The sequence below is a fragment of the Mizuhopecten yessoensis genome, unplaced genomic scaffold, assembly GCF_002113885.1.
Source record: "Mizuhopecten yessoensis strain PY_sf001 unplaced genomic scaffold, ASM211388v2 scaffold2507, whole genome shotgun sequence".
NCBI lineage: Eukaryota > Metazoa > Mollusca > Bivalvia > Pectinida > Pectinidae > Mizuhopecten > Mizuhopecten yessoensis.
Genome location: NW_018404580.1, coordinates 242,477 through 259,974, shown reverse-complemented (window position 1 = coordinate 259,974; position 17,498 = coordinate 242,477). Strand labels below are relative to the sequence as shown.

Below are 17,498 nucleotides of genomic sequence, written 5' to 3'. Positions count from 1 at the left end.
AAAACTGATTTCATGGGTGAAGGGCAAAAATTTGACTGGATGAAAATTTCAGGGTATACAGTACACCAAATACGTTTTCACAAGAAACTTACCTTCATCCCCTGTGCACCGGGATACCCAACTGTTCCTCTCTCCCCAGGTAATCCTGGAGTACCGTCCTGTCCTTGGGGCCCATCATAGCCTGGATCACCAACCATTCCTTTGGGTTTCTGTGTAAATTCATTTATGTCCCAACCATCCCCCTTTATACCCTTGTTTCCTGTGAAACCTGGTGGACCAATGGCCCCCTGAAATACACATTAAACCTGCCTTATCTGATCTGAAGGGAAAAAAGACATTTAAATGTCCTTATAACATTTAACTCATTCACCCCTGAAGACACATTTGAACTCTTCCAATTCAACGTTTGGAATAGTTCATTATAAAATTTCAGGGGTGAATGAGTTACTGGTTGTACTATCAATACACACCTTTATGGTGAAAATACGAACATTGATTCAACGATAACAAAATTCTTAAGATAAAAACTAGAACCGAATTTGTTCAAAAATGATATTTTGTAATAAAACACCAGAAACATCAGTAATCTCACATGACAGTAAACCTTGTTATACTGCCACCGCCAGTTTGGGCATTATAAAGGGGATTAGCGATAAATGGAGGGAAATATATAAAGGAATTATTACGAAAAGGAGATAAAGGAACATTGATTGTTGGCAGTAAACGAGGATTTACTGTAAATGGTATGCCGGGTGTGTTGGAAATATACTGTAATTTGAATCCTGCTAGCTTGTGTAGCATGGTAAGTTTTGATAGACCTGACATAAGGGTGTATGCATTCTGGTGTTTCTGTCTTTTATATATACATGAGAATTCAACAAATTATTATGAATATAGCTTAAAGTTATCCGACACATCCAGGCCAACATTGAACATTCTGATACTTTTTCACAACTGTTATAAAAAATCATGTTGACCAACTTAATTCTTTTTTAATGACTATAAACAATCTTTTTAACCAGCAATGTTGACCACAGCAGTTGATAGCATCTGAAAGCGTTCAACTGTTTGAAATCATTATTTTGAAACTGTTTGACATTTTTCAGGTAATTTTGTTCGCTATTACGTTGACTTTGTAAGAATATGCTCTGTCTCCCAGACGGCATCCTCCATATCCAGGGGTTATGCCCACTTTCGCTCTCTGCACCCCTGTAATATGTCGTAGCAAAATTGTGTCACCTTGTGTATGAGACGAGAAGTCTATTTTGATCCTTTTGATGTACATCAAAAGAATCTCGCGGTCGTGTAACGGTACAACTTATTGGCTTTGAGGTCAGGCATCACTCTTCTGTAATCTTCAAAGGACAAGTACAAGCCTAGTGATTGGTCAGTTTTTTTTTACCTGACACCAATCAAATAGCTAGCTGTGTGCCTTCAATTTTGCTATGACATGTTCCAGGGGTGCAAAGTGTGAAAGTGAGCATAACCCCTGGAGTATTGAGGATGCCCAAACTTTAATCCATCAGCTTTTCTAAACAGACAGAACATGGGATTGGAATATAAAAAAATTGCCCCTAAACCTATTACATTATACACATGTAACAAATTGACTGACCTTTCGACCTTTAAACCCAGCTAATCCTGGAAGTCCTCGCATACCAGCCTCTCCCTTTAAACCTTCTTGTCCAGGAGGTCCATCAAAACCAGGCAGACCTACACACAGAGATAGAGTACACTACAACATACCTTTCTTTACATAACTTTTTTTACTAGGAGTCAAAGACTTCTAAACAAGCATTACTATGGGTTCTGTACAAATGTTACCATGGGTTCTGTACAAGTGTTACTATGGCTTCTGTACAAGTGTTACTATGACTTCTGTATAAGTGTTACTATGACTTCTGTATGAGTGTTAGTATGACTTCTGTACAAGTGTTAGTATGGCTTCTGTACAAGTGTTATTATGACTTCTGTATAAGTGTTATTATGACTTCTGTATAAGTGTTACTATGACTTCTGTACAAGTGTTACTATGACTTCTGTACAAGTATTACTATGACTTCTGTATAAGTGTTACTATGACTTCTGTATAAGTGTTACCATGGCTTCTGTACAAGTGTTACTATGACTTCTGTACAAGTGTTACTATGACTTCTGTATAAGTGTTACTATGACTTCTGTATAAGTGTTACTATGACTTCTGTACAAGTGTTACTATGACTTCTGTATAAGTGTTACTATGACTTCTGTATAAGTGTAACTATGACTTCTGTACAAGTGTTAGTATGGCTTCTGTACAAGTGTTACTATGGCTTCTGTACAAGTGTTACTATGACTTCTGTATAAGTGTAACTATGACTTCTGTACAAGTGTTAGTATGGCTTCTGTATAAGTGTTACTATGGCTTCTGTACAAGTGTTACTATGACTTCTGTATAAGTGTAACTATGACTTCTGTACAAGTGTTAGTATGGCTTCTGTATAAGTGTTACTATGACTTCTGTACAAGTGTTACTATGACTTCTGTATAAGTGTAACTATGACTTCTGTACAAGTGTTAGTATGGCTTTTGTACAAGTGTTAGTATGACTTCTGTACAAGTGTTATCATGTCGTCTTTACAAGTGTTACTATGACTTCTGTATAAGTGTTACTATGACTTCTGTACAAGTGTTACTATGAATTCTGTACAAATATTACAATCGGTTCTGTACAAGTGTTACTATGATTTCTGTACAAGTGTTACTATGACTTCTGTATAAGTGTTACTATGACTTCTGTACAAGTGTTACTATCTCTGACTTCTGTACAAGTGTATGACTTCTGTATAAGTGTTAGTATGGCTTCTGTACAAGTGTTACTATGACTTCTGTATAAGTGTAACTCTGACTTCTGTACAAGTGTTAGTATGGCTTCTGTACAAGTGTTACTATGACTTCTGTACAAGTATTACTATGACTTCTGTATAAGTGTTACTATGACTTCTGTATAAGTGTAACTATGACTTCTGTACAAGTGTTAGTATGGCTTCTGTACAAGTGTTAGTATGACCTCTGTACAAGTGTTATCATGTCGTCTTTACAAGTGTAACTATGACTTCTGTATAAGTGTTACTATGATTTCTGTACAAGTGTTAGTATGACTTCTGTATAAGTGTTAGTATGGCTTCCGTATAAGTGTTACTATGGCTTCTGTATAAGTGTTACTATGGCTTCTGTATAAGTGTTAGTATGACTTCTGTATAAGTGTTACCATGATTTCTGTACAAGTGTTACCATGGCTTCTGTACAAGAATTACCACTAAACAATATGTATCGAAACCAATTCTAAATAGACTTACCTTCCAAACACAGGTTACCTACACCTTCTGTGGAAGAATTACCACCAAGGTATGGAAACAAGTATATTAACAAGGCCTCTGAAGTTAGTTATAAACCATGGCCTTGTTTCTGAGTTAGTTATAACCCCCCTGACCTTTGTTTCTGGGTTAGTTCTAACCTCCCAGCCTTGTTTCTGAATTAGTTATAAAACCCCCAGCCTTGTTTCTGAATTAGTTATTAACCCACTTGCCTTGTTTCTGAATTAGTTATAAACCTCCTGGCCTCTTTTCTGAGTTAGTTATAAACCCCCTGGCCTTGTTCTCCGGGCCTCGTTTCTGAGTTAGTTATAAACCCCCTGGCCTTGTTTCTGAGTTAGTTATAAACCCATTGGCCTTGTTTCTGAGTTAGTTATAAACCTCATGGCCTTATTTCTGAGTTAGTTAAAAAAACCTCTGCCCTGCTCCCAAATAAGATTTTAACCCACTTGGCCCTTTTCTAAAAAAAGTCACCAACCCCCTGGTCCTGTTTTGAATAAGTTGTCAACCCTTAGGCCCTGTATCTGAATAAGTGATCAAACCCTTGGCCTTATTTCTGATGAATGTATCAACCTCATGGCTTTGTATCTGAACAAGTCCTCCACTCAAAGGCCCTGTTCCCCTGATAGTGATTCTGTGTTGGCTTATGTTGGCATTGATGAATAAATTGCTGCTTATACCATCAAAGTTAAGTTTTCTTAAATGTAAAAGTGGAAGCTATTATACCTGGTAGACCATCATTGCCAATCTCTCCCTTCAGGCCGGGAAGTCCATCTTGACAAATTCCACAGTCAGCACCCCTTCCACCTACAACATTGATTTACATTAACAAACTTTCTTTACTTTCATGTACAGAGATTAATATATTATTGTTTGTGTGGTTATATATTGTGTAGCAAAACTGTTTCCATATTGTGACAAAAGTCCCCATGAGTGGGGTACACCAACATACAATTTAAAATCGAAAAGGATGTTCTTCAAGATCAATGATTTATTAACCCATACATCAGCAGCTGTATTACCCTCTAACCAAAGTCACTGACTTACCCTTGAAATCAACTTCACCATCAAGACTTACCCTTGAAACCAACTTCACCATCAAGACCATCTAATCCATTAACTCCAGGAGCCCCACGATCTCCTTCCAAGCCTCTCGCTCCCTGTGGTCCAGTAACATCTCGACCAATACCAGGAAAACCTGGAATACCAGCAATTCCATTGCTGCCGGGGAAACCAGCCAGTCCAGGTAAACCGTCACGACCAGGTCGTCCACGTAAACCAGGCAGGCCAACAACATCACGACCAGGCTCACCCGTAAACCCTTTGGTTCCTGTCTGTCCAGAAAGTCCAAAACTTCCAGGCAGACCGTCAGGTCCAGGATTACCTAACAATTGGGCATGACATATATATTATTCAATGATATTTGTAATTGATATTAAGTTTTAATGTACAAATGAAGTGAAATGTACCATATCAAGGCATCACTATTTATGCTGCTGTTTTGAATATTTAAACCAGCACGTCCTTGGTGGTAAGTCTCAGATCATTATTCACTTTTTCCTACCTAATTAAATGTTGTTGGCCCTATTCACTGTGAGTTTCTTTTACAATTCCCAACCCCACCCCCTCCCATTTTTCATTATTATTTTGGTACTAACTGTCATAACCTGCACAGAAATATAACTCATTAATAAGCATTAATATATTTATATTTCTATAAACCTACCGATAGGCATCATTGTATCTATTTTTAAAAACCTTCAGATTGGCGTCGTTGTAAACATTTCTGTAAACCGAGATAAACGTCACTGTATATATTCTATAAACTACAAATTGGCATCAACGAAAGAAGTGGGCTTTCACCAGGGATCAAACTCAGGAATGCTGTACCAGTACTGATCGAGCTAAAGGGAAATTCCCTCAAGAATGAAGCAAGAATGCCACCAACTAGTAGTCCCAAAGGTGTTTGATTAGACAGGTCAAAATTTTTCGGAAAGCAAATCAATATTATTTCTTCCGTACTTAGCATCATAGTGCATATGTCTTGAGACAATAGTCAGAATAAGCTTTGGTTAGTTGAAGAAAACTCACCTGGAATTCCTTGGTCACCCTTCACAGAGAATCCTTGGGGTCCCCTTAGACCTGGAAGGCCATCTGGACCTGGAGGTCCAACAGGTCCAAGTCTTCCCTGCTGTCCTGTTGGTCCATCCTGACCTGCAATATAATGTAAAGAGTTACCTCTACTCTGATGCTACAGAGTTACCCCCCTTATACACACATTCCATCCCTCTAACTAACTGAGCTATCTGGTCAACAGAAGCGTCCTGACCCAAACGAGCTACAGTTGTGTCCAGGAGTGAAATTAAAGGGAGGTTATTGTATATATGAAAAATGAAAAAAAACACAGTCCAGTAGGACAGGGTTTGGTTTGTTTGTGTTTTACGTCCTGTTAACAGCTATGGTCACTTAAGGACATGCCAGGTTTTGGTGGTGGAGGAAAGCAGTTACAGGACTCGAACCCGCGACCCAGTGGTGGAAGGCTAGTGGTAGCAGAATGTCAGACGCCTTAACCACTTCGTTGTAGGACAGGGATACGTAATAACCTCTCTTTTTTTCCCTCCATTTATTTAAAAAAATCATTTTTCCTTTTTTTTTCAATGATTTTGATTTTGTGTATGAAACAAACACTAATGTATAAGTCAGTTATCATTATGTGAGACCTGATATCCGCATGTTTTACCTGGGAAACCTTTAGGTCCTATGACTCCAGGATCTCCGGAGAAACCTCTGGGTCCAGGACGTCCTTCCCCGGAGCCAATAATCTCTCCTGGTAAGCCCTACAATAGAACAGAACATCGTATAGAGCTTCATTACCCCAGTGACACATCATCGTTAAACTTTTAATTACCAGACATTTCCGTAATATCGACAATGGAAATCTGAAAACACATTTTATGGAATTCTTAATTATCGTATTTTGAAGAAAAAAACCAGTGTTTTTAGGGTTAGTAACTTTTGTTAAAAATGAAATCTTTTTGAAAATAGACTTGATGTATGTCTAATCTGCTGGAGCTAGATACACAGTAACTGTAGTTACTGATACTACCTATTCACAAATTTTAGTAAGAGGTCTAGTCAAATACATAGATTATGTCATTATTTCCCTCTAACTAAAACTGGTTCCTCAGTCCGGTGTTGTTGTGTGTGTTATTTGATCGCTAACTAAAGGTATATTCAGAGCACTTACCCTTCGTCCAGCGTCACCTCGTCGGCCTTGAAATCCTGCGTCGCCTCGGAACCCCTAAAATTATCAAATTCATCTGTTTTAGGTGATCGAAGGAAAAAACATGTTATATTCTTACAAATGTTCATATATTCAAAAAAGAATCATGTTTTATGGACATAATTGAAGCTACTCTTCATTGTTGTCATCTAATGCTTAATTTCAACAGAATAAAGCTAAGTAACTGTCATTTTGCCGATGAATACCTACAAACATATAACAAACATGCTGTAATTTGTCCAGTGTACAATATACAGGACTCAGAAGAGGAGACTTACCCTTAAATTAACAATATATTCTTTTTACATTATCCCTCAACAAAATTCTGTAATTAAGACAATTGGGAGGCACTCCCTGAAATCAATAGTCAGAGCAGCACAAGGGGAGGAGGGAGGAGGGGGGTACTAATATGAGAATCATTAAGTATCATTTAATAAATGATGGTTTAACAGCAAATATTTTTTTTCAATATTTTCCTCTTATGTTTAATCTTTTGCCAGTAAAAGTGCACTGAATCTGGGTCACAAATGAGTGCAGAAATATGATAGACGAGGGAAAGCAAGATTGAACAAACTTGTACCCAATCCCACTTCAATTCATGGCAAATGAGTTTAAACTGAGAATAGACCATAAACACTAGTATTCTGGCAAACCAGAACACCAGACTGACCTTCCCTTGGTCAATGAAAAACATGGAGACCTAAAGTCTCAGCTTTGTCCAGAAACAAAACTGGTCAAAAGACTGATCAAAGACAAAAATTTGCCACAGGCCATCACCCAAAGTCTCCTTGTCAGGTCATGCTCCTACAAATACTGACTGTTGGGGAGAACAACATATCCTATAGATGTCTGTACACGAGGCAGAGAAATAACATTTGAAGGAACAGAGTTTGTGTGTCAGGTGTCTACACATACTGTTAGCGACATAAGTTTTTGACAAATACCTGTTAGGTTAAAGACATGAAAGATGATAATGATAACCAATACAACTGATCTCTTGCTTCCATTTTGAACGTATCTACCTGGAAGTGACTTATCTACCTTGTCTAGTTATCTATTACCTTTACTCCTTTGAAGCCACTGATTCCAACACGTCCCTGTTCGCCTATCATTCCTTTAGGACCAAATGCTCCAGCAGGACCGTCCTTTCCACGCTTACCCTGCAAAAACAAAAGTGTAATAATCTTGTCAGAAGGCAAATAGATTACCTCCCCTTAAAAATATCTGCTGCCTTTTTGTGTAGCGTATTTTGATTATTTCCCATTACAGGCTTTTACCAAACTTCTTTCTTTTGCGAAGCGCTTTATGGTTTATCTCCCCTTACCTACTGTCTCTTTAGTGAAGTGGTTTGTGAATTGTCTCCCTTAACCTATTGATTCCAAATGACTGTTTTGCATAGTTTTAATTTATGAATTATCTCCCTTTACTCACTGCTTTCCACTGTTTTTTTGCATAGTTTTATTTAAGGAGTATCCCTACCCTTCTGCCTTGGTAGCCAGAGCCTCCCTTCATTCCTTTTGGACCCAATGGACCCTTTCTTCCCTGAAAAGCAAAAAGTATATTGTATAATCATTCTGACAACTTCAAAATATTTCAAATGTTTGTTACAAAAACCGGTCATAAAGTGTTTTTTATTTTATTCTATGTACAAGAACTATAAATGTAAAATAGAAAATTGGGGTATGTATAGCTACTTTTATATTGAAGAGATCATGATATAAGAATTGACTCATTCACCCCTGAAGACGCATTTGAACTCTTCCAATTAAAAGGTTGGAATAGTTCATTATGAAATCTCAGGGGTGAATGAATTTTTTTATTTGTATTATTTCATCATGATTTGTTCTGTAGTGGAAATACTTTTGATTCTGTGATAAATGCACATTTTCATAATAATTCACAAAGAACAATGGATTGGACATTTAACTATCTGTTATACATTTATTTACACATAATAAAACAAAAGATACAAAAATGGCGTTCTTTTCATCAATTAGATCTACAGTAAAGAAGTCTTTTGAAAATCAACTACGAAAAAAGTAGTAATAAAATTTAATCAAATGTCACATATAAGATTTTCTCGAGTAACTTACATCTTCGCCGATGTCACCGGGCAGACCTCGGAGTCCATCTTGGCCTGGCAGTCCCGATACACCAGGCTCGCCCTCAGGTCCTACTATGATGTCCTCAGGAGGAACACCTTCAGCAGACGGTTTGCCGGGAGGACCTGGGAGACCAGGATATCCTGCCTCACCCTATAAAATGATAAATCGCCATGACAACAGGGAATCTGTCATGATGATGTAAATATTCCTGGTTTTCTGAGGAACAAGTTCTGCTGCACCAATGGTGTAAAAACAAATTGTCATGTTTTTATGTACAAGTGATTGTGAACAAAATAAAATATTCAACCCATGATGCAATGGCCTCATCTGTTCATTGTTTGTTGTTATTTCCACCTGCTCTCTGAAGTTTTATTTTTCAAAGTAGATAACTATCATTATTTTCACTGTAAAATCTTAATACAGGTCACATGCTAAAATTTTAATAAGTACTGAATATGATGAGGAGTTCATGCCTTATCTTGTACATACACATTTAACCCATTCACCCCTTAAATTTCATGATGAACTATTCCAACCTTTGAATTGGAAGAGTTCAAATGTGTCTTCATGGGTGAATGAGTTAACACACAATGACAAAGTGATTACAGCCACAGTCAGCAGAACCTACAGATATCAGAACCATCCATCGCTATGTTGGTTGGCGATGCACCAACACTTGAGTATATTTGACTGTGTAGTATACTTATTTTCTATTTTACTGCTATTATGACTATTTGATAGAGTTAATGACAGAAATAACTTTTTGTGATAATGATAGCAGACATAATCACAATAACTTAGAATGTTCCAGAAATGTTTCAACTTACCGGCTCCCCCTGAAGTCCATGCCTTGCCTCCCCCATGTCTCCTTTGGAACCAGGCAAGCCATCTAATCCTGGTTCTCCCTGGAATAAAAACATGTCACATTTGATTTAAGGGTTGAGAAGAGGATTTATACCAAAAAATAGAAAAAGATACTTTGATAATATGTAAAGCTGATTTCATAACAGTTCTACATAGAGAAATGATTTAAATTCACGGTGATGGTAAGATATGGTTCAGTATGGCTGCCATGGTAACATCCTTTTAGTGTGTCTGTCATGGAAACATCATCTGAGTATGGCTGCCATGGTAACATCCTTTAAGTATGGCTGTCATGGTAACATCATCTGAGTATGGCTGCCATGGTAATATCCTTTAAGTATGGCTGTCATGGTAGCATTATCTGAGTATGACTGCCATGGTAACATCATCTGAGTATGGCTGCCATGGTAACATCCCTTAAGTATGGATGCCATGGTTACATCATCTGAGTATGGCTGCCATGGTAACATAGTTTAAAGAGTATGAAATTAGTACTAGACCTGAACTCAAGCTGTTAAATATGTTGTCTGGTTATAATGTAATTAAGATATTTTGATTTAGATATAGTGAACTTTCCGGAAAGCTTGCCTTTTTAACAATTTTTTATGAAATAAATTTAAATTCAAATCAATAGCAATAATTAGAAGTACGTACCTGATATCCTGGATTACCATCATAGCCCCTATTTCCAGGCAACCCGCGGTATCCAGGCTGGCCCTGTTCAGAAATAAGAAACCAATAATTAGACAAACAAGCATTGTCTCCGAGTTTATGCCATGGTTATTTCAATGAATAAAACTTGAGAAATATGTCAATCATTGTTGTATATAAATCAACGTATTAAGCTTCCTTGGAAATGTCTTTTTTTTAATGAACATCAGAATAGATCTTCTCCGATTAGTCCGACAAGAATAATGATTTGCTGTCTTACCTGTGTTCCGGTGGGTCCTGGTTCTCCAGATTGGCCTTTCGGGCCTGGAATTAGCAGTTGGCCATCGCCAGGCTCACCCTAAAAAACACAACAGTAAATGAGTAAGGCACGTAAGCAAACTAAGGTATCTGCACATTTCCACAGATCTTTCTCTGGGGCCAACAGATGCAATGCACCAAATTTTCTGAATGTTTACACATTTTCTGTGGATGTGAATCAATTTTTTGTTTATGATTTTCATTTCAATGGGTTGGAAGCTAACAAACAATTTTTTAATGCGAAAATCAATATATTCACAAGTGAACATTTCCCTTAATTTCTGAGAAAACAAAAACAAATAGCACATATTTTCAACAAAAATTGTGTATTAATCTATGCAATATATTTGAAATATCATTTAAGAGGTTTCTAAATATCAATCAATACCAGGTTATATATGGCACAGCTATCAATATTTTGTTTGGTTGTCAACAATAATGATTGTTATTAAATTGTAATTTGTTATTTTAAAGGTGGTTTTCTGTCAAACGCCTTTTATTCAAACAGCAGTGAAGGGGGACAAATCTCACAATAAACTTTTCATTCTTTAAAACTCATTTACACCTACATGTTTAGTAGTTAGGTAAGGTTCAAATATATATCATATGTGGGGTTTGGCATTAAGTCTATAGAAATGCAATTAAATCGTGGCAATGCCAAAGAGTTGTAAATATATTATCATAAATGTTAAGAATATGCATTTCAATCCTGAACAGAACAGTAGTCCAACTATCATTCATAGAATATACTTGCATAGAACTCTTATGAAAAGGAGATTGTAACCGTCACATAAGGTATCATACATCCTTAAGTACATTGTGTAGAAAATAGAACAACTGACCTTTAACCCGTCAAGTCCATCTAAACCTCGCCGTCCCTGAGGTCCAGGTATACCTGGTCTACCGTCTTTGCCAGCCACTCCCTACAATGGAAGTTCATGTAAATCATTAAAATAAACTTACTACAATCAAAAATGGCGACACAATGACATATCGCAAGAAATATACTTTTTTTAAATGGCTGCCAAATTTGTCGGTTTTTTTTTGAATTATTGTAAAAATAGTTGTACAAACAATAGGCATCTATTTTTTGACACATTTTTCAGCTTGGTGTTTGCTATTAAGATTGATCTTAACTTTTTAAATATTACAAAAACCAGAGTACTCGGAGAACACCCCTGTAGTGGGACAGGCGACCTTATCCCTTTTCATGTCTGATCAGGGAGTAGAACCCTGGCAGCCTTGGTGAAAAGCAAATGCACTATTTACTGCAGCACCCGACCACCCTATCCTTTGAATCATTAAAATATCGTCTAAAGAGCATGAAATTCAATCAAACATGTGACTATTCCAATTGCTTTTTGAATCAGGGTATCTAGTACATGTGGATAAATATGATTCCTAGGAATAATAGTATCTAAATACTGCTGTTACCTGCTTTATTGTCAGTAAAGTGTTGCTTTGTTCATTGTTTTAAGGAGTAAAAATACATTCTTACCTTTGTACCATTGCATCCTTGGTAGCCTTGAGATCCAGCAGGGCCTTCTAACCCTTTCAATCCCTGAAAGTGACCACATTTGCTAATACAATTCAATCACAACATGAGGGTCCCTATCATTACAATATCCATTCCTTAGGCCAGACAAAAATATATATACATGTGTTTCCTGTAACACGTTGGAAAAATTTAGGGTAGGTAGGTAACAAGTTTTAATTTAACAAGTAATTGTATATTATGGTGTATATAGGACAGTGATTTTGAGTTTAACAGTGTGCTTCTTTGAAAATTGCCTTAAAAAAGTCAAGGGTAGGCATAAAAAATTAGGGTAGATAGGGTTACCAGAAACATCAATTTTTATTGTTTGACCTAAACTTATCACAGCTGCTGTTGTACACAATATTTTATCAATGATTACGTTTTTCCATGGATGTAGCATAAAGGAAACTTCAAGAAAACACTGTTTCTGCAGCATCATGAACATTCTATAGAAATTGTATCTTTACAATTATTTTCAAAGGTTTATTGCCTTTTTGGTTTTTATTTTTATTTTTAATGGTTCACCTATGGCTATATTCCTTATAAAAAACATTTACACAACTAATTATTATATTAACCCTTTCACCCCTGATTAACTTCTATAGATTCTTCCATCTTTTAATTTGGACAAGTCCATAATTGGTCTCCATAGGTGAAGGGGTTAAATTCATATCAGTTTTTGAGAAAATATAGATGGTCTGAGAACAGAAAATGAAGCTAACACAAATATATTCAGTACAAAGTTTGACAAAACTATGGCATTAAGATTAAATTTCTATGAAGAGACATTATGACATCATGTATTCTATAAGATAATTATCATTATTATTGTTTTAACTCATTCACCCCTGAAATTTCATAATGAACTATTCCAACCTTTGAATTGGAAGAGTTCAAATGTGTTTTCAGGGGTAAAAGAGTTAAGGAATGCTAGCTGGGATAAGACTCAATGAGTTAATACATGCATCTATACATATCCGGGGAAGAAACAATGATCCTTAAATTGATTGTATTTAGTGTAACCAATCATTGTAAGTGTTTACTTACAGGCGCACCAGGGTTTCCATGGAATCCAGCCAATCCCTCTTGACCCTGTACAAAATAATAGTTTATTATATATGAACCGCAAAGAGCATCCAACAGATATGATTTGTGTTTTATATAAGCAGCCTTAGTTAATGATATAAACATTCCAGATATTTATATATAAAAAAATCATAGTTTTTCTTAGAAGGCTCAACTAAACATAAAAGCAAGCCATGGAAAGGCAGACAAAAGGATAATTTTTTTTGCTGGTCTGTAATAAAAGAAAACACAACCCTTCATCCTCAATGGTACAAATGTATATAAAATTGTCTTGCTTCAGTTATAAACCCCAAAAAGTTTGAGCATATCCTTCATGTGTACTGTAGTCCAAACCATCATAGATATAATTATAATTAACAAACCTGCTTATTCTAAACCCATAATAGGAGAATCCGACATTTTTCTACACCGAAAACCAATAAAATCTGTCAAAGCTGGCCTTCAATTAAGATTAAAATATACACCCAAAGTATTTAAACACTTGTAAAATGGAGATGAAATGAAATCCCCCAAAAATCTGTTCTGGATTCATTATATCTGAAATATGTATATGTATCCTACTTATCCAGCAATAAGCCCATGTACAGTAATAAGCCCATGTATGTTAATTAGCTGATGTCCCGTAATAAGCCAGCCCATGTCCAGTAATAAGCCCATGTCCAGTAATAAGCCATAAGCCCATGTCCAAATATAAGCCCATGTCTAGTAATAAGCCCATGTCTAGTAATAAATCCATGGCCAGTAATAAACCCACCATGTGTACTGCAGTTCAGTAGAAATGTCAGCATATCCTTATCATTTTGCATTGTCCTCTAATAAGCCCATCCCCAACTTTGATTCACAGTTTATGGCTATTTTGACTTATTGCAGAATAAATAGGGGTTCTAGACTTGTTTGCTCACCCTGGTCCCCTTGGGTCCAATAGTCCCTTCAATTCCGTCATCACCATTTCTACCCTTGGGCCCAATAGGTCCTTCAGGTCCCAGAAATCCAGGCATGCCAGGGGGTCCTCTCACCCCTCTTAGTCCAGCTTCACCCTGAAAAAGGTATAACATCATTGTAACAATAATGATCAATCACATTTTAGCTCTGAAACAGAACTATCAAATTATTAAAAAAAATCATGTATTCTGCATCCAATACTTATGATATTTGTGAGCAAATTTACTTTTAACTCATTTCCCCCTACACATCTAAACTGGACATGCCAGTCTTTAATTTGTTAAGGTGCAAATGTGTCTTTAGGGCTAAATGGGTTAAATCTCCATGGGCTCCAGACCCATTTTCAAATGTTGTATTAAATTTCTTTTTTAACAATCTTAAAACAGAACATTTTATACAAGAACCTCACTTCTGTATTTTGAAAGATCTTTATTGAAATGTCTGCATGTTTTTTTAAGACATTAATTAAGTTCATTACATATACAATGTATTAAGTCATAGAAACCCATCTTCCTCTATGGAGGGGTATTCCATCTTTGCGTATTGCAGAGTTATCTTCTCTTGAGAGCAGGTATTGATTGTTACGTCATTTGTTTGTGAGAGTAACGTCATCATTTTTTGAGAAAACGACGTAATTTTCTCACACGAACCAATGACGAAACAATCAATACCTGCTCTCAAGAGAAGATAACTCTGCAATACGCAAAGACGGAATATGTTCTTCACAACTTAAAACATAAACTGCATACAAACAACAAGAATGTGAATATAAGATTTTGGAAAATGAGTGGTGCAGTCTGTGACATATAATTTAGCTCATTCACCCCTGAAATTTCATAATGAACCATTCCAACCTTTGAATTGGAAGAGTTCAAATGTGTCTTCAGGAGTGAATGAGTTAAGTGTGCATTCACAACTTGCTACTTGATCTGTTCCTATAGTGAGTCCTAGTTTGAGGTTGATTAGGATGTAATTTGAATTCAAAAGAAGAGATGATTGACCATACAACATTCTACTTTAATCCAGTTTACCTAACTAAATCAAATTTGCCTCGACTTTCCTTGCTCATCTGATGCTGTCAGGTCATCTCTTCTTTAGAATTTCAATTAATATTATATATCACCGGACTAGCGGATTCTATTTAGGAACTCATCAACTGATGCTGAACTTCACTGAACATTCTCCCTTGTATTAGGATGTTATCTGTAAGGTATCATGATTCAGGTCTGTCCCTAACAATATCCAAACCTAAAACCTCCATTATAATAATTCATGATAACAGCAGGCCAAAAAACATTTTGTTTCAGGTTACATGCCTGAAAAAAATAGGGAAGGTCAGTAGGCTAATAATTTTATTTTAATGGTTTATTTTTATTTTTATGAATTAATTTCATGCTTTATTTTATATTTAACAGTGCATATCCGCACATTACAAATGGCTATTAATTTGTCAAGAATATATAAACACCAAGAACAGGAAGAAAATACATATTAAAGAGTGACTGTGAACTTTGCCTAGCTCATAATTTATCTTAGATACAAGCAGGTGATAAAATATCTAGGGTCGGCAGTAAAATCTAGATTAGGTCGGGATACCTGAAACACACATTTATTTTTTGCCTTACTAGTGCAAAATGACTGCTGAAGAAAAGTAACTTACCTCATAACCTTTCTGTCCCGCACAAACACATGGTGGAGCATTACAGCCTTTGCATGCCTGAAATCATTGCAAAAATGTAAGAAAACATATCTAACATATACAGAATCTATATATATCTTACTATAGAACTTTAACTCACAGGGTCAAACTTTTGCAGTTTAGTAACAGGAACAAATTAGTCAGGTTTGAATTCTGTATGCCATACTGTTGATTAGTTACTTATTTCAAACGCAGTTAATTAAGAACTTGCATTTCTGTAATTTTTGTAACTTAAAAACATATTTCAATCATCATGTATGATTTACATTATACATGCATATATAATTAATCATGCAATACTTTAATTTATGATTGATGCTTATACAAATTAATATTGAAATATCACCCTCACAAAATTTATCATGTTAATATCTGTACTTTTTGAAGGATTTTTTTATGACCCTCAAACAAGGATAGAAATTTACTTCAATCCAAAAGTAACATTATCGAGATGAATTCCCATACTGAATCCTTACCAACAAAATAAACTACTAGTATAGGTCTTCAGAAAGCACTGAATAGTTACTCTATCAGAAGGGCAACAAGCAAATTCGTGGAATTTATATCCCCTGAGGTTAACCCTGTGACCAAGTTTGAAGGAAATTAGGTAACATTTGTTGTAGTAATTGCACAGAAACGAAACGCAGCAGATAATGACTTTTTTCGTTATTCAAGGGGCCATAATTCTGCCAAATGGGATCCACTGAAAGTGGTCATCAAACTTGACCGAGCCCTTAAAGCATTTAACCCTGTGACCAAGTTTGAAGAAAATTGGTTAACATTTGTTGTAGTTATTGCACGGAAACGAAGCGTGACAGACAGACAGACAGACGGACGGTCGGACGGACATATTTTTTCATGCTGGCTGTGAATTTTGTAATAATAGAAACCCTGTGAACTTCAAGCACCATTGAACTGGAATAGAAATAAGTATACATTGTATACAATCACAAGTTGGTGGTTTGAATTATCTCCCTTTACTTTGCCAGAAGCAGATCACTCCATTGATAACTCTTTCCCTATGTTATTAGCACAATTGTATATATATATATCATTTTAAATTCTTTTAATAAATTATTCTAATTTCATTTCTCAATCAACTTAAAATAAATTTCACCCACTTTAAAGACAAATTGCATCAATTTCCATCTCTTACAGTACTTCAAGAGACTCCTGTGCATATGTAAATTTCAGTAGACTATGACATTGTGAATATAAAATGTAAAAAGGCTAAGGGGAAATGACTCACTTTAAAAAACCAATGACTACCGGTAGAATTATTTATCAAAAAGAACACTGCCTTAATTTTCTATCAGAATATGACTTTTGTGGAAATTCTTTTACACTATAGAAATGAATTAAACAACAGTCACTGACAAAAAGTGAAAGTACATAGAATTCATTATGAAATAATAGATAATCTAATGCTTATGGTATGTAACTATATATATATCATATTTACAATCTTTAATAATATTTTTTATCAATTAGCAACAGACTGTTATTTTGTATGCGAAACCACACAAAATCCATGTTACATATGCCGACATTATTTTTGTACATGAACGTCTCCTATATATGGACCATTTGGCACAACACAAGCAAGCACTTACATGATTAATCTGATAAGCTGCTATTTCAAATACAACAATGCCGAATC

General features: G+C 35.8%; 1 protein-coding gene across 1 annotated transcript in view; it reads right to left on the bottom strand.

Moving 5' to 3' along the window:
* The window catches only part of LOC110446088 (collagen alpha-5(IV) chain-like), a 46,338-nt gene that overhangs the window by 27,436 nt on the left and 1,404 nt on the right, over positions 1–17,498 (bottom strand). The window contains exons 2-19 of the mRNA XM_021491052.1: positions 15,800–15,856; positions 14,100–14,234; positions 13,159–13,203; positions 12,073–12,135; positions 11,417–11,497; positions 10,537–10,614; positions 10,260–10,322; positions 9,569–9,646; positions 8,730–8,891; positions 8,116–8,178; positions 7,698–7,796; positions 6,601–6,654; positions 6,094–6,190; positions 5,445–5,567; positions 4,432–4,737; positions 4,080–4,160; positions 1,616–1,713; positions 93–287 (exon numbers count right to left, since the gene is read on the bottom strand). Coding sequence (XP_021346727.1) covers positions 93–287; positions 1,616–1,713; positions 4,080–4,160; positions 4,432–4,737; positions 5,445–5,567; positions 6,094–6,190; positions 6,601–6,654; positions 7,698–7,796; positions 8,116–8,178; positions 8,730–8,891; positions 9,569–9,646; positions 10,260–10,322; positions 10,537–10,614; positions 11,417–11,497; positions 12,073–12,135; positions 13,159–13,203; positions 14,100–14,234; positions 15,800–15,856 — 1,878 coding nt within the window. The remainder of the gene's footprint in view (positions 1–92; positions 288–1,615; positions 1,714–4,079; positions 4,161–4,431; positions 4,738–5,444; positions 5,568–6,093; positions 6,191–6,600; positions 6,655–7,697; positions 7,797–8,115; positions 8,179–8,729; positions 8,892–9,568; positions 9,647–10,259; positions 10,323–10,536; positions 10,615–11,416; positions 11,498–12,072; positions 12,136–13,158; positions 13,204–14,099; positions 14,235–15,799; positions 15,857–17,498) is intronic.